Genomic DNA, 22064 nt, shown 5'->3' with positions numbered 1-22064 from the left:
GGAACTAGTTTGTGCAAAGAAACCAAGATCAGTACAACAGAAGCTTTCCAGGGATCTGGTTCAAGAGCTACACCGTGCTATTCTCTTGAAATCGCCCTGTGGCTGGCTTTATGTCAACGTGATACAAGCTTGAGACATCAGAGAGGAGGGAGAGCCTCAAAAATGGAAAAAAATTGAGAAAACCACTTTAAACCAAATAACACAACAGCTTTAGGTTTCAGTCCTGTCTCAAAATGATATAAGCATATTTTTACACTGAAATAATACCCACTGTATGATAGTCATTTCAGAATACACCAAATTCTTGTAGTCAGGAAATTAAGGAGGACCAGAAAGAAATCAACAAGCAATGAAGGACTTCATAAAGACGAGGGTTGGGAGTTCAACACTGTGTTCAAAAAATCAAGACAGGTACTCACTTGGTGTTATATGTAATGCGCTTAATAGCATACGTCTTTCCATCGATTCTGTGTTTTGCTTTGAAAACTTGGCCAAATCCACCCGAGCCAATTTCTTCTATGTCTTCAAAATCTTTGCTAAACCTAGGTAAGATTGATATCGCCGTTACTCTGAGCTTTAGTGTTTCATGTAAGACGAAAATGATCCTTCTCTTCTTGTTTTTAATAACATATGACGGAACTCCTGAGTTACCAAAAACACCTTCCTCTTCCTCCTCTTTACCTCCCTTATTAAGAGAGAATTCAATATAACAGATCACCCCCCTGTAGGGCACGATGAAGCATCCTGCATCGACTACAAAGAAGAAATGACCACACACACACACACACACACACACACACACACACACACACACACACACAAGTATTAAAGTTAAAAAGATTCACTCAGTGTGTGTCAAAAGTACCGCAGAGAAAGAAGCCCAAGGTTGCTTGTAAGACCTGTTTCTTTCCCTCTGTTTCCCCCCATCCCATCCGTAAGCCTTGATGAGCTTTCCGGCCCACAGCACCACAGTCTGCAGTGTTTCTTCATTTCCACCATCTTTACTTCAGCCCAGGCATCAGGCTCAGGCAGTGATGGCTTGCTAACTGACTTGCCCGACTTTAGTTGTGAAAACTTAGTCTGATAGCGTCTCCCTCTCCCCTGAACCTTCTACAAACCTTACCTTTGCATTCAGCAAAAACCAGGAGACCTGTAAATGCCCCACTAAGCGCCAGGTAGCATGTCCCCAGTTCTTTCATCCCACCATGCCGTGATCTTTTGATCTTTTCATTACACTTCTAGCACATGCTTTCTCCACAGAAAGGTAACCTTAGGGCTTTCTTTCCATTCCTTACCATACTACTGTTCTTCTTTAACCCTGGCCATATTTTGCAATTACAGTGTGTGTGTGTCATATAAATATGTGAATACAGATACACATGTATATATATATGGGTGTGTGGGTGTGATTGTTCACATGCATGTATGTGTATGTGTGCATGCATGTGTGTGTGTGTCAATGTACGGGGCGTATGTGTATGGTGTGTGCATGTGTATGTGTGTTGTGTACATGCGTGTATGTGTGTATAAGTTGTGTGTGTGCATGCACATGTATGGGGTGTGTGTGTATGGTATGTGCGTGTATGGTGTACATGTGTGTGCACATTCATGTGTATACGTGTGTGTATGGGGTGTGTGTGTGTGTGTGTGTGTGTGTGGGCATGTGTGTAAGTCAGAGATTGATGACAGAGGTCTTCCTTAGTTACTCTCCATCTTTTTTTATTTTGTTTTGTTTTTGATTTTTGAGACAGGGTTTCTCTGTGTAGCCCTTGTCCTGGAACTCTCTTTGTAGCCCAGGCTGGCCTTGAACTCAGTGATCTGCCTGCCTCTGCCTGCTGAGTGCTGGGATTGAAGATGTGAACCACCATTGCCCACCTTGCACTTTACTTTTTGAGGCTGAATCTTCCCTTGAACTAGGAGCTCACTGACTGGTTAAGCTGCCTGTTGACTGACTTCTGTGGATCCACTTGTCTCTACCATGCCCCCCACCCTGGCAGTGTTGGAGTTACAGAGGCATGTGCTGCTACACCTGTCTTTTTATAGGGCACTTGGAATTCAAACACAGGCCCCTCAGCTTTGCACAGCTGATCCATCTCCCCACCTCTAAATATAGGGATGTTTAAATAGAACCATTTCCCTAATGCCGGTGGCCACCTCAAAACTTTCAGAGGAAGAATTCTGTTTGTTCTTACCATAAGCCCACAACAGTGGCAGGTCAGTATCAGGCGCTGCTTGATAAGCAGTCAGAATTTGTATGCGATGTTCTGCTGCCTCAAACAGGCTTCCTTCATCTTAGGTATTTAATTTTCCTATTCTTTTTTTTTTTTTTTCGGAGCTGGGGACCGAACCCAGGGCCTTGCACTTGCTAGGCAAGTGCTCTACCACTGAGCCAAATCCCCAACCCCGGTATTTAATTTTTATCTACAGAGGATGAACCCCCTTTCTTTTTACCTCTAGTGAAATCTCATGTGAAGCTAGAAAACAGGTCTTGTTTCCCTCCCCACGGGCATTTCTCTCCTCCCTCCACATCTTTCTTCCTCCCTATCCTTTCTTTTCTCTATTTTTTTTCTTCTAAATCACTGACATAAAGTACTACTTGCTTTCAGTTTTAAGAGCATCCATGGATGTCGGAAACACTGCTAACATTACAGAGATCTGCATTTGACACTTCCACTTGGATTCCTAAACCTTCCTTCCACAAGACCCTCCTCGGACCTGACTAGGCCACAGCTGTCAATTACGTGGGTGAAAATAGAGGTTGTAACTCAACTGTAAGCAGCAGTCTCGCAAGCACGCTTCCCGTTAGACCAACTGCACTTACCTGTCGTCCAAGGTATATTTATTTCTTAGCACGTCATCAGATGGCACTTTTCTAAAATTGAGACAAAAATGGAAAACTCAGACAAAGCGGTAACCTATAGAACTTTAGAGCAGGCACCACGCTACGCACTGGCCATTTTCCGTTTTGCATCAGTCACCAGAAAGACAGGAAGGGAGTGTTCAGTTTCTTCAGAAAAAAACCCTTCCTTTTGATTCCCTTCTGTTCTTTCCTGCCTCTCACTTGCACCTGAGTGTGCTTGCCACTGTAATGCTGTTGTCTCCCTTTCTTCTTCAGACCAGGATGGAGCTCTCCCGGGTCCCTCCCTCTGACCTTCATGCCCCTCTGATGGTGAGCCATCTGTAGTGAGCTGTTCAAACATCACCTGAAATTAGCCACACAAAGCCATGCTGCCGCCCTGCCTCTTTACCCTCAAGTTTTCAACCTGCTGAACTCCGTCAGGCCAGGAGTCTTGGCTAATGGAGTGACTGGGGTCTTCCTCCTCGTCCCTCACCCAGCCACTGTCTTCCTGCAGTCAAGTCTACCTTCCCTTCCTAACCTTTCTCACCAACTCTCCCCTCCCCTCTTGACTGCCTCAGGCACCAGAGCTGTGGGCTGGATCAGGTGACAAGTTCCCGTTTCTGTACCCATCCTCCTCAGGAGTTGTATTTTTTTCAATGTAGTGTTGGGAAAACACTGATGGCTTCTTGTGGCTCCTGCTGTCACCCCGCCTACAGTTCCAATGACATCTTTATTCTTCAGTGAAAGAAACCAATTCCTAATGGTCTATATAAAATTTGTTCTTCAAAAAACAAGTCATTACACTATCTATACCCCACCAATCTGCCAAAAACGGAAAACAAAAAACACACTTTCCGTAAAAACACTTCCAACTCCAGATCTTCAATAGTGTTCGAAATAACACTCTACTGTCTCCAGCTACATCCCCAAAGGGCTTTGTGTCTACAGTATACTGTGTGTGTGTGTGTGTGTGTGTGTGTGTGTGTGTGTGTGTGTGTGTGTGTGTTTCTCTCCTGCTAAATTGGTTTATAGGTTTCAAGTTTTCCACTGCATCTGAACTACCACCCAGATACACATGTCTAACGCTCTGTCAACACCATAGACAATAGGTGAAGCTGACAGACAGAGTCTGAAAGAGATTCCTAGTCTGAAATATGTTCAGTGCACAATGATACTCACACTCCTGATTTCCTTTTTTCTCTGAGACCATTCTGCAACAAAAGGAAAAGGAAACTGTTCAGAGGAGGAGAGCGATCGTCTTAGTTTGGGAGCCGCCCCTATGACCAGGTTCCTTAATCTGCAGGGTCACCAGCCTCCCACATGTCCCACAGGTTTCCCTGAGTCTCCTACCAACCCTTACAGCAAGGCTGTGGCATGCTGTCAAATGGTTGTTTTGATTTGCACTTTCCTCATCCCTAGGGGCATAAAGCATCTTTTCCCACTTGCTGCCCACTTAGGGGTAGCACATCCCTTCAGACAATATTTATTTTACTGAATCAATCGTCTTTCTCTTACAGAGCTGTAGTTCTTAGTAAATGCGATTTTTATTAAAAAAAAAATGGCCTGATTTTTAAGTTTACTTTACTGATTCTCAGTAGGAGTGGAAACTACACCAAATAGTATCCAGTTGGGTGGGCGAGGAAAAAGAAGATAGTAGAAATGTTAAAAAGGACAAGGGTAAGGGCTGGGGGATGGTCCAGTGGCAGAGCTTGGCTAGAATGCCTGAAGCTAAATTTGAATCCTAGCATAAGGAAGGATGAGAGGAGAGGGGGGAGGGGGAGACCAGAGAGGGAAGGGGGAGGGAGGGAAGGAGGGAGAGACGAGGGAAGGAGAGAAGGAAGGAAGGAAGGACAGACCACAAAGTAGGTGGGAAAGGATGGGGGAGAATGGGAAAAAATTTTGCACTTGAAGAATAGAAGTTAATATGAGTGAAAGTTAATAAAGAGAACAGAAAAGGTCGATGACTCTGAATATCATAATTTAGTAAGGAGACGTGAAATTGAAATGTAAAACTTATGGAATGACGAAGATCATATTTAAGTGAGAAGAGAAAATAAAATCGGAAACTTCAAGGCTGGTATCGTACCATAAATATGTCCTCGAAATCCCTTCCAGATGCTGACTGAGAAGCACTAGAAGAAAAGAGTAACTCTGATGAATTCAGTCTAGCGGGAGGGAGGTGATAGGGACCAGACCCTCAAACATGCCCCGCCCTCAGCCCACGCATCCCATCTGCTACCCAAACTCACGAGTTACTTGTTATAGACGAGCTGCTGGAAAAGTCACTGGATAAAGATGTGACAAAGCCAGTTTTCTGAAAGAAGAGACAGATAATTTACCCCTCTCAGACGATCCATCGCTACTGCACATACTCTCCCCATAGCTACCATGTCCACAATTGCAATCACAAAATTAACACATTTTTTTTTCATGCATGTTTGGGGCTAAGTTTCAAAAAGCAATCCTGAGTTGCCACAGAACTTTTATGTCCCCGACCCTCGTGGCCCCCATGGTTCGTGGGTCATTGTTGGTACACAGAATGGAGGATCCATTCATTCTGCAACTAACTAATGTTGTACAAGTAAGTTAACCTGAAGTCAATTTCAAAGGGAATCATAATTGTACAAATTAAGTCTAATTGACAACACATACCGATGGGCTTTTCTCTGACAGCTTCTGATACGCATTTTTGGCAGCCAACTGCTTTGCCTCCTTTTTGTTAGCGCCAAAACCAGTACCATACGTAGTCTGCCCGATTTTGCATTTACAAATAAATCTAGGAAAAATGAGAGTATTCATTCCCACATCGAAAATATTGTCAGTCTAATGTACAATTTGAAAAGGAAAGGCCCCAACAGACAAATAAAGGCCTTACCATCAAACTGAGAATTTTTCTTTTAACCTTGATTTATATTCCCTACCTCACATAATTTAAACCTCACTGAAATGGCCGCCAATCTATATGAATAACCAGGACATTCTTGTTTACGTTTTCCAGGTAACATCTAATCCTTTCTTGCTTCATTGAAAGATCGGACGGCAAAACACCAAGTGATGATTGAAAAACAAACTAACAACAGACAAATGAAATCTTTTCGGTTTCAGATAAAAAGTTGTAGAGGGAAGAGGAGAGGGAGAGATCCAGCGCCTTTTCCAGAGCTGCTCAGATAGGAAAGAAAACAAGTTGGTAGAAAGGGGCTCACGGAGGCTAAGCCACGAGGGTACAGTGCTGTGCCCTTTGGGGAGGGCAGCTCATTGACAATGTGTTCAGGATTCTAACCCTCGTTCACACAGCATGTCCCTCACAGCTGCTCTCTTCACACAGTAGGACTAAGTCCAATCCTGAGGATCCACACTATCTGCCTATCTACTGAAGTGTGGAGAGCAGACACTCAGACAAGCCACTCGCTCTCTGACTGAAACTGGTAGTCATTCCATGCACAGACAGAATGGTTCTCACAGTTGCAGTTGCAGCTACCTCGGCCTCAGGGAAGGGAAGAACTCTGCATGCCTCATGCATAGGCGTCCTGAACTCTTAAAAGTTTAGCGGAACGATTGTTCATGTGCACCTCAAAAAAAAACCAGCAGTCCCCTCTTATCGACGGGGGCTACTGGATGACGGAAACCATGGATTATATCGAACCCTAGAAATACGCATTGTTCTTGTACATTCCTATGATAAAGTTTACCTCACAACCTAGGCATAGTAAAAGATTAACAGCCAATAATAAAATAGAACTACTAGTGCAGTACGCCCCACGTCTAGGTTTGCGAAAGTGGTCTTCTTCTCAAGATAGCTTTCTATGCCAAGCTCACCATCTAGTTGACCAAAGGTAACTGAAATTTCAGAAAGTAAACCCATGGGGAAAAAGCAGCCAAGTTTGATTGCAATAGACCCTATAGCCTCGGGAATTTTTTTTTAATTTTCAAATTTATTTTTTTTTTTCGGAGCTGGGGACCGAACCCAGGGCCTTGCGCTTCCTAGGCAAGCGCTCTACCACTGAGCTAAATCCCCAGCCCTGGAATTGGATATTTTAATTAAAGAGATGTTTATAAATTACTTAAAACCTCCCATAATGATTGTATAGAAAAGGAGCAAATATTTCTGGGAAACTGTGTAGGAAATGCTTCCGTTTCTTGGCTCACATACAGTGAAACAGTAGAAGTCTCACCTGTGAGGCAATTGGGAGTCGGGGTCACACAGTTCAAAATTTACAGGCAGATTTTCCTTCTGGGCAAAAGAATTGACAAGGCCAATGTAGTTCCCCTCTATTAAACCTTGTTCAGAAGCATCCGTGTGACTATCCACCTACAAAGAAAAAAAAGATATGTAAATCCAAATCATGAATTATCATAGGAAATTACCAAATAAGTAACGACCACAACTTACATGTTATGAATTTCCTAGTTATAGGTTCTTTTTAAAAATGAACTATATGTCTATCAGTAAAAAAAAAATCTGCAAAAATAAAGTCTTTTAATTTAAAAAATCCTAAATAGCACATTAAAAATGCACATATTTTTTGGTATATAACATGTTTTGAAATATGCATAGCTGAATTCAGATAACTACCACCTTCCACGCCACCACCCCCCCTTCTTTTCTCTTTTTTTCTTTTTTTGGAATGGCACACACACTTAAAATGTACTTCCCAAGCCATCTATAAATATGCTATTTGTCAAGTCATCCAGTTTCCTTTTATAGCTTCATTAAGAAAAGCCAGGTGAGCAATCTGTTATCCCAGCCCTTGGGAGTCAGGCAAAATGATCAAGGCCAGCTTGAGCCATATAGCAATCCTGAGGCTAGCCCAAGCTACAAAGAAAGCCTGGGGCCAACCTGAGCTACACAGAGAGCCTGAGGCCAGACTGCCTTACCAGCACAGAACACACGGGCCTAAAGTTTTATTTTATTATCTTTATCTTAAAATGTATGTATATGCGTGTGCCTGCCTACAGCATAGGGCTGCCTGAGGAGGCCGGAAGAGCGCTGGGTTACAGGTGGTTGGTTGAGCGCCCCCAACACGCTGAGAATCTAACTCTAGTCCTCGGTAAGAGCCGTATATACTCCGGACATCTGAGCCCTTTCTAGCCACACATCCCCCTTCTTCTTCCATGGGGAAAAAAAAGTATTTAACACTTTCTAACATGCTCTGTTGGTCTCAGCTTGATGGAAAAGACACACACGCAGAAGCAACATTATTATGATCTCAACCCTCACTGTTTCCAGCAGATCAGGGTTGGTCCAAAGTTTCTCCTCACTAATCTTACCAAAGGGCTAGATTTGGTAATTCGCTTCATTGATTTTTATTATTGTGTTCTTTTACACAAATTCCCATCATTGTTATTATTGTCATTCTTCGACTTTGAGAGAAGAAAGCTAGCCTATTTATCTAAACTTTTGACTAATTTTTTCCTAGCTTAATAATAAGAGAATTGGTGGTTTCGCTTAGCTACTTTGAATTGATTGTAAGAATGGCATTTCGAGTACGATTATGCGAGAGTAAGTTGGAAGGTAAAACTTTCTCATCTCACGCATGAATCACACTTCGTGTCTCATTCTGCTCCCACGGCTCCAGCCGCCTGGTTTTGACATCGTCATAGAAAAACACAAAACTTTTTATCATCTGCCTCCGTGATTTTAAAATCCCGCTCCCACCTGTCTTCCCTCCAATCAGTGCTTTCATAAGGATCAGTGTCGCTCATGGTACTTCTGTATTTCCTTCTATTGATGAAATTAATCTTGTCTAATATCGTGCCTTTATTTCATAAAAACTTTCTGCTCAAATATCTTGGATAGCTTTGTTTATTTGATGTTAGAGAATTGTACCCAGGGTCTTGCTCATGCTAAGCACACAGAACCATACACCTCTCCCACCTCCCCAGAGACCAAAAGAGTCTGTTTTGTTTTTGTTTTTTTTTTAAAGATTTATTAATTTTATGGATCTGAGTACACTGTCACTGTCTTCAGACTCACCAGAAGAGACTATCAGAACCCATGACAGATGGTTGTGAACCACCACGTTGTTGCTGGGAATTGAACTCAGGACCTCTGGAAGAGCAGTCAGTGCTCTTAACCGCTGAGCCATCTCTCCAGCCCCCCCAAATGGGTCTGTTTTATTGTTGTTGGTTTATGACATTTACTGTTGTTGGTTTATGTGTCATTTATGCTGTTTGCGCCTTCAGGGATGCCATGTCCAGTATGTTGGCTCTCTGTCATCTCCCTCAAGGAAAGTCATTCTCCCTAGCAGGTCTTGCACGGCTTTCTCTGTTTTGTTTGCCTCCTGAGGTGGAAAGGTCCTGTCCTAGCCCTTGTCAGCCCAGCCCATCTCCTGCTGAACGGTCTCATCTTTCCTCATGATTCAGAGCATGTAAGTTGGCGCTCAGAAGTGCACAGCTTTGTCAACAAATTTCCTGGTGTGTTTCTCACTCAGGAGAAATGCAGATAATAAAAAAGGAAGTAAAGCTTTGAACAAATGGTCATACCCTGACAGTCATAATTTCTCCCTGAGAGAACACACACACACACACACACACACACACACACACACACACACTCTTACACATTCCCTTTAACTAGGGGTGGAAGGCAGTCACTCACCTTGTTTTCATTATCAAGTATTTCGACAGCTAATTTGGCAGCATTATTTTTCGCCTCCTGCTTTGATCTACCTTCACCTTCTGGAAATTCCCTCTCTTCTATTATAACTTGAAATGTAAACCTGGTTAGAAAAACAGTATTTGCAACACATTTCAGTTTGTAATTTAGCTAAGGACAAGAGCTCCAGTTGCTACCACCCCACAAGTACCTTTCAGGATTCGAACCCATGCTCACTATAGACTTTAAACACCTACCCCAATAACAATATCTTTTTAGAGCAGGGAGAAGTATATACTTTTTTTCTTCTTCCTTTTTTCTTTTCTTTATTCTTCTTGTTATTTATTATTTATTTACTTACTTAGATACAGAGTTTTACTGTATAACCTAGGCTGATCTCAAACTCACAACAATCTTCCTGCCTCTGCTGCCTAAGTGCTAGGATTATAAGCATGAGCTGCTATGTATGTATGTGTGTATATATTTGTGTGTATGTATGCATGTATGATGTATGTGTATATGTATGTATGTGTATATGTGTGTATATTTATGTGTATGTATGTGCATGTATGTGTATGTATGCATGTGTATATGTGTATACATTTATGCATATGTACGTGTATATGTATGCATGTGTATATATTTATGTGTGTATGTATGTGTGTGCATATGTATGTACGTGTATGCATGTATGTGTATGTGTGTATGTATGCATGTGTATGTGTGTATATATTTATGCATATGTATGCATGTGTGTATGTATGCATGCATGTATGTATATATGTGTATATATGTGTGCATATGTATGTATGTGTGTATATATGTATTTGTATGTATGTGTGTATGTGTGTGTATGTATGTATGTGTGTGTATGTATGTATGTATTTCTTTGGTGTGGGGGTGGGTTGGAGTGTATATGTTGCCTGTCTAATCATGGTAGGACATGCTTGTTGGAAGTCAGTGGACAACTTTTAGAAATCTAGTCTCTCCTTCCACCATGTGGGTTCCAAAGAAAACCTCTGGTCCCTAGGCTTCGCTGCAAGCGTGTCTACTAAGTCATTGCTCCAGTCTCCACCTTTCTTCTCCAGGCTTGAGGTTACCAGGCTCTACCTCACGGACTCTCACAGGTCTTGGGCAGCTTTGCAATGGAGCTCAAGCACCAATGTCTGTATTGTACCAGAGCGGTCTCTTCTACTTTACAGGGACAGACAGACCTCTTATTGTCTGTCTGCTTCTTTTACTAAGTCCTGAACTCAGGACCTGTGTGTTCTAAGCACATGCGCTACTATGGAGCTACACATCCACTTCCTGGGTCATACGTTCCTCCCACCTTTTTTTAAAAGTGTGTGTTCACTAGATTGTATGGTCTATGTACATGCTGCGGGAGTGAATTAATTGCCTGTGCGTACCCAGAGGTCAGAGAAGGAGTCCAGGTAATCCATCAGTCTCTGCCTTATTCATTCTCTTACAATGGGGTCCCTCACTGAACTCAGAGCTAGACTGGTAGCCAAAAGAGTCCCAGCCATCCTCCTGTCTCTGTCCTGCCCAATGCCGGATTTTCAGGGATGCTCTTAGGCACATTCAGCTTTTTATGTGTGTGCTAGGGATTCAAATTCAGGTCCTCAGACTTACACAGTAAGAACTCTTACCCACTGAGTCATCTCCCTGGACCTAACCACACCTTTCCTGAGAGCGGCCTACCTTCTGTCGTGTGGAGGTCCTGTAACAGAAATTTCTTTATATATAATCTTTACTTTGTGTATCTGGGAGTATTTGTTAAGTTTGTCCACGTAGAAACCTGGTGTATCACTGGCCATTTTTCTTCCCCGGTGACCTGCAAAGGAAGAGGCACCTACACATGTGACACTGACAGACATCAGAGCTGGTGTTTCCAACCCACTACTAGGAGACCACAGGAGACAGGGGTTCTTTCTGCAGGACTCATCTCAGCCCAACACGAACTTAGAAAAAAAATTATGTCAAAAAATCTTTCTTTCTCTCCTCCTAGACCATCTGCTTTCCAAAACTACTGGCCCTGTCCCTTCTTCTACTCCTGACTTCCAAGAAGTGAGATGTTCCAGTCTGTCCACCTGCCTGAGAAAGTGTAAAATGTACAGGAGTAGAATTACAGCTTTTATGGTCAAAACAAGGCTATATATACACACACACACATGACAACATATACACATGTGCACACATGCACAAACTATGTATACACACGACTGAAGTGGAAACTTAAGGGTTCTTTGGCAAGTTGGTTGGATGGTGCTTTGTTGGGGCAAACGCACGAAGGAGCAAATGCTTGGCTGAAGAGGACACAGGTAAAAAGAAGTTCTATTAAGACACACACGTGAAGACACGTGATAAAAGATTCTTTACTAACAACACACATGTACTGCTCTACATGTGCGGTTGAACTACATTTGTCCGGACTCCATACAGAGAAATGCACCAAACAATTTCCGATGGTTCGTTACAGTTTCTTCTCACTTCCACAGACTCGGGTTGATAGGCACAGTGACGTCAGATTCAGGTGCTGAGGCAAAACTAATGGAGGACACATAATGTTTGGAGGGATAAAAATGGACTCGATAGACAGCAATGGGGCTGAGCTTGACTTGCTTCTGAAGCTAGCCGTGCAATGCTGTAGGTGTTATGCCTTCCCTGATCTTCGCTTCCCTGAGAGAGGCACAGCTGAGAACTTCTCCTGGTCCCTCCTGATGACTTCGTGCTGAGACTGAGGCCTGGCTGTCTCTTCTAGGTAGTGTCACCGCTGCTGATTCCTGTTTGCTATCCCAACTCTACCGAACAGAACTACTGGTGTATCCATGAAGTGTTTGTGAGTGGATCGAGCTGCTGCTGCTGCTGACCTGTCAACTGAACTGCCAATTTCCAAACAACATAGACAAAAGTTACTCCAAAGAACCTTTCTAAACAGGTCCACTTTCCTCATATTCTTTCTTTCCCACTACTTCTGATGATGGGTGGTGGGCTAAAAGAAAGGTTAAAACATTTAAGAAGCATCATTAAGGGCTGGTGAGATGGCTCAGTGGTTAAGAGCACTGACTGCTCTTCCAGAGGTCCTGAGTTCAAATCCCAGCAACCACATGGTGGCTCACAACCATCTGTAATGGGATCTGATGGTCTCTTTTGGTGTGTCTGATGACAGCTACAATATACTTATATATAATAAATAAATAAGTCTTTAAAAAAGAAAAAAAGAAGCATCATTAAAAATAGCTTTCGAAAAAATTAAAATTACACTTGACTGTGTACCTATACGTACAACACTCATACACATATAACTATGCACATACACACACACACACACATACACACACACACACACACACACACACACACATATACCTATGTAGAAAATAGGCAAAGAACTTGAGTACTATTTCCCCAGTGAACACACGGCAGTGGCCAAACAAAGAAGTGAAATGTTCCCAGGAGAAAGGAAGGACAATATTTCTGGGTAGAGATACATTAGGCCTGATTTAACATTATACAATGTTATCAATATTACCAAAATATCACCTAATGCCTAATCTAGAAGTTTTTGTTTCTATGTATCCATTTAAAAATGAATTGGAAAATTTAAAACATTAGGCTTAGTGGGTTTGGAGACAGCTGCTCTGGTGTGTAGCATTCACAAAGCCCCAAGATTGATTCTCAACACCACATGAAATGTAATTTTACTTTTTAAGCAAAACTCTTCACATTGTAAGGATTTTTAAAGCAGTGGTTCTCAACCTGTGAGTTGTGACCCCTTTCACAGAGGTTGCCTATCAGATATTTACATTATAATTCATAATAACAACAAAATTACAGTTATGAAGTAGCATCAAAATACTATGGTTGAGGTCACCACAATATGCGGGTGTTAAAGGGCCACAGCATTGGAAGGTTGAGAACCAGTATCTTAAAAGCATCATTCTAGGGGTTGGGGATTAGCTCGGCGGTAGAGCGCTTGCCTAGCAAGCGCAAGGCCCTGGGTTCGGTCCCCAGCTCCGAAAAAAAAAAAAGAAAAAAGAAAAAAAAAAGCATCATTCTGATCTTACGAGAATCCCAGTAGCTCATTCATTGTCATATCCAATAGTTCAATTTCGGTCACTTGTTCCCACCTCCATCCCCCCCCACCCCTTAGCTTAGGGCTCTGAGACACCTGTTCTGTGGGTTTCCTCTGTTCTTTCAAGCTGCGCCATCTCTGCCTTCTTCCCTGGTTCCTCTTCATCTTCTTTTCATCTAAATATTGTCCAGGGCCCAGTGTGCAAGCCTCTTCCTACTCTGTATTTACCTTCTCTCCTGGTGATCACCTCCAGGCTGTGACTTTACATTCTACCTACACAGTGATGGTTTTCACCAGGGTTGGCAAGGTGGGTCAGCAGGTAAAGGAGCTTGCTGCAAAGACTGACCATCTGAGTTCGATCCCTGGGCCTTCAGCGTAGAAGGAGAATCGACTTCCACGAGTTGTCCTGTGACCTGGACAGGCTCCCTGAAGCACATGTACACACACACACACACACACACACACACAAATAATAAAAAATATAAAACTAAATAAATAAGTAATTACAGCTGGAAAGATGAGCTCGCAGTTAAGAACACCGATGCTAAACAGACCGGATAAACAGTTCTCTGCACCCAAATCCCGTGGGAGGGAGAGCTAAACCTTCAGAGAGGCAGACAAGCCTGGGAAACCAGAAGAGACTGCTCCCTGCACACACCTCTCGGACGCCAGAGGAAAAAGCCAAAGACCATCTGGAACCCTGGTGCACTGAAGCTCCCGGAAGGGGCGGCACAGGTCTTCCTGGTTGCTGCCGCTGCAGAGAGCCCCTGGGCAGCACCCCACGAGCGAACTTGAGCCTCAGGACCACAGGTAAGACCAAATTTTCTGCTGCAAGAAAGCTGCCTGGTGAGCTTGGGACACACGGAAGCAGAATTTCTCTAGGACCGGGCACGTTCTGTGTTTACCGGAAGTCCCACACCCGCGGATCCCGTCCTGCAGCAGCTCTCTGCTCCCAGACCCGGTGAGAGAGAGACCCAACCGCCTGGTCAGGTGGGCACTCCTGAGGCTGCAGAGCGGAAGAGACCACCAACACTGCTGACCCCTGCCCACATCCCTGGCCCAAGAGGAAACTGTATGAGGCCTCTGGGCTCCCGTGGGGGAGGGCCCAGGAGCGGCAGGACCCCTGCCAGAGACACCACCGGACCCTGAAGGAAACAGACCGGATAAACAGTTCTCTGCACCCAAATCCCGTGGGAGGGAGAGCTAAACCTTCAGAGAGGCAGACAAGCCTGGGAAACCAGAAGAGACTGCTCCCTGCACACACCTCTCGGACGCCAGAGGAAAAAGCCAAAGACCATCTGGAACCCTGGTGCACTGAAGCTCCCGGAAGGGGCGGCACAGGTCTTCCTAGTTGCTGCCGCCGCAGAGAGCCCTTGGGCAGCACCCCGCGAGCAAACTTGAGCCTCGGGACCACAGGTAAGACCAACTTGTCTGCTGCAAGAAAGCTGCCTGGTGAACTCAAGATACAGTCCCACAGGAACAGCTGAAGACCTGTAGAGAGGAAAAACTACACGCCCGAAAGCAGAACACTCTGTCCCCATAACTGACTGAAAGAGAGGAAAACAGGTCTACAGCACTCCTGACACACAGGCTTATAGGACAGTCTAGCCACTGTCAGAAATAGCAGAACAAAGTAACACTAGAGATAATCTGATGGCGAGAGGCAAGCGCAGGAACCCAAGCAACAGAAACCAAGACTACATGCCATCATCGGAGCCCAATTCTCCCACCAAAACAAACATGGAATATCCAAACACACCAGAAAAGCAAGATCTAGTTTCAAAATCATATTTGATCATGATGCTGGAGGACTTCAAGAAAGACATGAACACACTTAGGGAAACACAGGAAAACATTAATAAACAAGTAGAAGCCTACAGAGAGGAATCGCAAAAATCCCTGAAAGAATTCCAGGAAAACACAATCAAACAGTTGAAGGAATTAAAAATGGAAATAGAAGCAATCAAGAAAGAACACATGGAAACAACCCTGGATATAGAAAACCAAAAGAAGAGACAAGGAGCTGTAGATACAAGCTTCACCAACAGAATACAAGAGATGGAAGAGAGAATCTCAGGAGCAGAAGATTCCATAGAAATCATTGACTCAACTGTCAAAGATAATGTAAAGCGGAAAAAGCTACTGGTCCAAAACATACAGGAAATCCAGGACTCAATGAAAAGATCAAACCTAAGGATAATAGGTATAGAAGAGAGTGAAGACTCCCAGCTCAAAGGACCAGTAAATATCTTCAATAAAATCATAGAAGAAAACTTCCCTAACCTAAAAAAAGAGATACCCATAGACATACAAGAAGCCTACAGAACTCCAAATAGATTGGACCAGAAAAGAAACACCTCCCGTCACATAATTGTCAAAACACCAAACGCACAAAATAAAGAAAGAATATTAAAAGCAGTAAGGGAAAAAGGTCAAGTAACATATAAAGGGAGACCTATCAGAATCACACCAGACTTCTCGCCAGAAACTATGAAGGCCAGAAGATCCTGGACTGATGTTATACAGACCCTAAGAGAACACAAATGCCAGCCCAGGTTACTGTATCCAGCAAAACTCTCAATTAACATTGATGGAGAAACCAAGATATTCCATGACAAAACCAAATTTACACAATATCTTTCTACAAATCCAGCACTACAAAGGATAATAAATGGTAAAGCCCAACATAAGGAGGCAAGCTATACCCTAGAAGAAGCAAGAAACTAATCGTCTTGGCAACAAAACAAAGAGAATGAAAGCACACAAACATAACCTCACATCCAAATATGAATATAACGGGAAGCAATAATCACTATTCCTTAATATCTCTCAATATCAATGGCCTCAACTCCCCAATAAAAAGACATAGATTAACAAACTGGATACGCAACGAGGACCCTGCATTCTGCTGCCTACAGGAAACACACCTCAGAGACAAAGACAGACACTACCTCAGAGTGAAAGGCTGGAAAACAACTTTCCAAGCAAATGGTCAGAAGAAGCAAGCTGGAGTAGCCATTCTAATATCAAATAAAATCAATTTTCAATTAAAAGTCATCAAAAAAGATAAGGAAGGACACTTCATATTCATCAAAGGAAAAATCAACCAAGATGAACTCTCAATCCTAAATATCTATGCCCCAAATACAAGGGCACCTACATACGTAAAAGAAACCTTACTAAAGCTCAAAACACACATTGCACCTCACACAATAATAGTGGGAGATTTCAACACCCCACTCTCATCAATGGACAGATCATGGAAACAGAAATTAAACAGTGATGTCGACAGACTAAGAGAAGTCATGAGCCAAATGGACTTAACGGATATTTATAGAACATTCTATCCTAAAGCAAAAGGATATACCTTCTTCTCAGCTCCTCATGGTACTTTCTCCAAAATTGACCATATAATTGGTCAAAAAACGGGCCTCAACAGGTACAGAAAGATAGAAATAATCCCATGCGTGCTATCGGACCACCACGGCCTAAAACTGGTCTTCAATAACAATAAGGGAAGAATGCCCACATATACGTGGAAATTGAACAATGCTCTACTCAATGATAACCTGGTCAAGGAAGAAATAAAGAAAGAAATTAAAAACTTTTTAGAATTTAATGAAAATGAAGATACAACATACTCAAACTTATGGGACACAATGAAAGCTGTGCTAAGAGGAAAACTCATAGCGCTGAGTGCCTGCAGAAAGAAACAGGAAAGAGCATATGTCAGCAGCTTGACAGCACACCTAAAAGCTCTAGAACAAAAAGAAGCAAATACACCCAGGAGGAGTAGAAGGCAGGAAATAATCAAACTCAGAGCGGAAATCAACCAAGTAGAAACAAAAAGGACCATAGAAAGAATCAACAGAACCAAAAGTTGGTTCTTTGAGAAAATCAAGAAGAAAGATAAACCCTTAGCCAGACTAACGAGAGGACACAGAGAGTGTGTCCAAATTAACAAAATCAGAAATGAAAAGGGAGACATAACTACAGATTCGGAGGAAATTCAAAAAATCATCAGATCTTACTATAAAAACCTATATTCAACAAAATTTGAAAATCTTCAGGAAATGGACACTTTCCTAGACAGATACCAGGTACCGAAGTTAAATCAGGAACAGATAAACCAGTTAAACAACCCCATAACTCCTAAGGAAATAGAAGCAGTCATTAAAGGTCTCCCAACCAAAAAGAGCCCAGGTCCAGACGGGTTTAGTGCAGAATTCTATCAGACCTTCATAGAAGACCTCATACCAATATTATCCAAACTATTCCACAAAATTGAAACAGATGAATCACTACCGAATACCTTCTACGAAGCCACAATTACTCTTATACCTAAACCACACAAAGACACAACAAAGAAAGAGAACTTCAGACCAATTTCCCTTATGAATATCGACGCAAAAATACTCAATAAAATTCTGGCAAACCGAATTCAAGAGCACATCAAAACAATCATCCACCATGATCAAGTAGGCTTCATCCCAGGCATGCAGGGATGGTTTAATATACGGAAAACCATCAACGTGATCCATTATATAAACAAACTGAAAGAACAAAACCACATGATCATTTCATTAGATGCTGAGAAAGCATTTGACAAAATTCAACACCCCTTCATGATAAAAGTCCTGGAAAGAATAGGAATTCAAGGCCCATACCTGAACATAGTAAAAGCCATATACAGCAAACCAGTTGCTAACATTAAACTAAATGGAGAGAAACTTGAAGCAATCCCACTAAAATCAGGGACTAGACAAGGCTGCCCACTCTCTCCCTACTTATTCAATATAGTTCTTGAAGTTCTAGCCAGAGCAATCAGACAACAAAAGGAGATCAAAGGGATACAGATCGGAAAAGAAGAGGTCAAAATATCACTATTTGCAGATGACATGATAGTATATTTAAGTGATCCCAAAAGTTCCACCAGAGAACTACTAAAGCTGATAAACAACTTCAGCAAAGTGGCTGGGTATAAAATTAACTCAAATAAATCAGTAGCCTTCCTCTATACAAAAGAGAAACAAGCCGAGAAAGAAATTAGGGAAACGACGCCCTTCATAATAGACCCAAATAATATAAAGTACCTCGGTGTGACTTTAACCAAGCAAGTAAAAGATCTGTACAATAAGAACTTCAAGACACTGAGGAAAGAAATTGAAGAAGACCTCAGAAGATGGAAAGATCTCCCATGCTCATGGATTGGCAGGATTAATATAGTAAAAATGGCCATTTTACCAAAAGCAATCTACAGATTCAATGCAATCCCCATCAAAATACCAATCCAATTCTTCAAAGAGTTAGACAGAACAATTTGCAAATTCATCTGGAATAACAAAAAACCCAGGATAGCTAAAGCTATCCTCAACAATAAAAGGACTTCAGGGGGAATCACTATCCCTGAACTCAAGCAGTATTACAGAGCAATAGTGATAAAAACTGCATGGTATTGGTACAGAGAGAGACAGATAGACCAATGGAATAGAATTGAAGACCCAGAAATGAACCCACACACCTATGGTCACTTGATTTTTGACAAAGGAGCCAAAACCATCCAATGGAAAAAAGATAGCATTTTCAGCAAATGGTGCTGGTTCAACTGGAGGGCAACATGTAGAAGAATGCAGATCGATCCATGCTTATCACCCTGTACAAAGCTTAAGTCCAAGTGGATCAAGGACCTCCACATCAAACCAGATACACTCAAACTAATAGAAGGAAAACTAGGGAAGCATCTGGAATACATGGGCACTGGAAAAAATTTCCTGAACAAAACACCAATGGCTTATGCTCTAAGATCAAGAATCGACAAATGGGATCTCATAAAACTGCAAAGCTTCTGTAAGGCAAAGGACACTGTGGTTAGGACAAAACGGCAACCAACAGATTGGGAAACGATCTTTACCAATCCTACAACAGATAGAGGCCTTATATCCAAAATATACAAAGAACTCAAGAAGTTAGACCGCAGGGAAACAAATAACCCTATTAAAAAATGGGGTTCAGAGCTAAACAAAGAATCCACAGCTGAGGAATGCCGAATGGCTGAGAAACACCTAAAGAAATGTTCAACATCTTTAGTCATAAGGGAAATGCAAATCAAAACAACCCTGAGATTTCACCTCACACCAGTGCGATTGGCTAAGATCAAAAACTCAGGTGACAGCAGATGCTGGCGAGGATGTGGAGAAAGAGGAACACTCCTCCATTGTTGGTGGGATTGCAGACTGGTAAAACCATTCTGGAAATCAGTCTGGAGGTTCCTCAGAAAATTGGACATTGAACTGCCTGAGGATCCAGCTATACCTCTCTTGGGCATATACCCAAAAGATGCCTCAACATATAAAAGTGACACGTGCTCCACTATGTTCATTGCAGCCTTATTTATAATAGCCAGAAAATGGAAAGAACCCAGATGCCCTTCAACAGAGGAATGGATACAGAAAATGTGGTACATCTACACAATGGAATATTACTCAGCTATCAAAAACAACGAGTTTATGAAATTCGTAGGCAAATGGTTGGAACTGGAAAATATCATCCTGAGTGAGCTAACCCAATCACAGAAAGACATACATGGTATGCACTCATTGATAAGTGGCTATTAGCCCAAATGCTTGAATTACCCTAGATCCCTAGAACAAACGAAACTCAAGACGGATGATCAAAATGTGAATGCTTCACTCCTTCTTTAAATGAGGAAAAAGAATACCCTTGGCAGGGAAGGGAGAGGCAAAGATTAAAACAGAGACTGAAGGAACACCCATTCAGAGCCTGCCCCACATGTGGCCCATACATATACAGCCACCCAATTAGACAAGATGGATGAAGCAAAGAAGTGCAGACCGACAGGAGCCGGATGTAGATCGCTCCTGAGAGACACAGCCAGAATACAGCAAATACAGAGGCGAATGCCAGCAGCAAACCACTGAACTGAGAATAGGTCCCCTATTGAAGGAACCAGAGAAAGAACTGGAAGAGCTTGAAGGGGCTCGAGACCCCAAAAGTACAACAATGCCAAGCAACCAGAGCTTCCAGGGACTAAGCCACTACCTAAAGACTATACATGGACTGATCCTGGACTCTGACCCCATAGGTAGCAATGAATATCCTAGTAAGAGCACCAGTGGAAGGGGAAGCCCTGGGTCCTGCTAAGACTGAACCCCCAGTGAACTAGACTGTTGGGGGGAGGGCGTCAATGGGGGGAGGGTTGGGAGGGGAACACCCATAAGGAAGGGGAGGGGGAGGGGGATGTTTGCCCGGAAACCGGGAAAGGGAATAACACTCGAAATGTATATAAGAAATACTCAAGTTAATAAAAAAAATAAATAAAAAATAAAAAAAATGAAAAAAAAAAAAAAAAAAGAACACCGATGCTTTTCTAGAGAATCCATACTTGGTTCCCAGCACCCATGGCAGGCAGTTCAAACCTCTTTGTAATTCTAGCTTCTGGGGATCTGGCTGGCACCTTCCCTGGCCAACAAAGGAATTGCATTCCTATGCACATATACATAGATACCTAATTTTTTTTAAGTAAATATTTTTTTTATGAGTGTGAGTACACTGTCGCTGTCTTCAGACACACCAAAAGAGGGCATCGGATCCCATCACAGATGGTTGTGAGCCACCATGTGGTTGCTGGGAATTGAACTCAGGTCCTCTGGAAGAGCAGTCAATGCTCTTAACCACTGAGTGATCTCTCCAGCCCAATAAATTATTTAAAAAATAAATATAACAGTTTTAACTGGAAAAAAGGAAGAAAGGCACAAGAATTATAATAAGGGCTTGGTACAGATGAATAAATGAGTCCATCGGTGAATGAATGCCAAGGTACCTTCTAATCCACGCTCCCAGTAGTTGGAACACTCTATTTTATTTACCTCTCAGGATGGGCTGGCCTTCTGTGATGCTGCAGGGGCAACTAGTATCACTCCACCTCACAACCATATTCACATATTCACTGCTCTATAAAGGAATCAGGATGCTCACCAGGAAGCAGGTTCGGCGGGGATCTCAGTCGCTCGCCCAAAGAGCAGTCCATCAAACGCTACCTGCCTGTCTCACCTATGTCCTGAAGACCCTGGTCTCTCTCTTCCCTAAAGACTGTAGGGCCCCAGAAAGCTGAGCCCCTTTCCAGCAGCTGCTTCCCATAAAACATGCATGATTATATATCACCTTAGCACACGATATATAAAGGAGCAAACTGCAAACACTGTTTGGGCCCCTCCAAGTCCACGGGGCAAGCCCAAGAACCTGCACGGTCTGCACAAGATTCTAAGGCCCCGGGCACTAGCTTGGAGAGTATCTTTAACTTCTAGGAGGCAAGGCACGGTTAGTACTGAAGGTGCAACAGGGACTTTCGTTTCTCTAGAATCTAAGGTTATTCATGAATTATCAACCTTTTAACATACATGTCCTGGACCACCTATCAGGGATTAGGTGCTGGGCTTATACAAGCCAGAGAAAACTGCTCTTGGGATCTTACTGGTAGAGGGAAAAAGACAAATTCTGGTACTAAGTACTAGTTGAAAAAATTGAGAAAAATACGG

General features: G+C 42.6%; 1 protein-coding gene across 3 annotated transcripts in view; it reads right to left on the bottom strand.

Annotated features, from left to right (window-relative positions):
* Positions 1-22064, bottom strand: part of Eif2ak2 (eukaryotic translation initiation factor 2-alpha kinase 2) — a 35969-nt gene that overhangs the window by 13199 nt on the left and 706 nt on the right. For 2 of the 3 annotated variants that reach the window (XM_039112780.2, NM_019335.2), the window contains exons 2-10: positions 11136-11268; positions 9438-9558; positions 7012-7148; positions 5492-5615; positions 5089-5153; positions 4926-4971; positions 4019-4050; positions 2822-2872; positions 420-542 (exon numbers count right to left, since the gene is read on the bottom strand). In XM_039112780.2, the coding sequence (XP_038968708.1) occupies positions 420-542; positions 2822-2872; positions 4019-4050; positions 4926-4971; positions 5089-5153; positions 5492-5615; positions 7012-7148; positions 9438-9558; positions 11136-11251 (815 nt within the window). In that variant the 5' untranslated portion in view covers positions 11252-11268. Of the gene's footprint in view, positions 1-419; positions 543-2821; positions 2873-4018; positions 4051-4925; positions 4972-5088; positions 5154-5491; positions 5616-7011; positions 7149-9437; positions 9559-11135; positions 11287-22064 lie in introns of all 3 variants that reach the window. The other variant, XM_008764425.2, reaches the window with a different exon arrangement.

The sequence above is a fragment of the Rattus norvegicus genome, chromosome 6 (genome assembly GCF_036323735.1).
Source record: "Rattus norvegicus strain BN/NHsdMcwi chromosome 6, GRCr8, whole genome shotgun sequence".
Classification (NCBI taxonomy): domain Eukaryota; kingdom Metazoa; phylum Chordata; class Mammalia; order Rodentia; family Muridae; genus Rattus; species Rattus norvegicus.
This window is presented reverse-complemented; position numbering and strand designations above follow the sequence as displayed.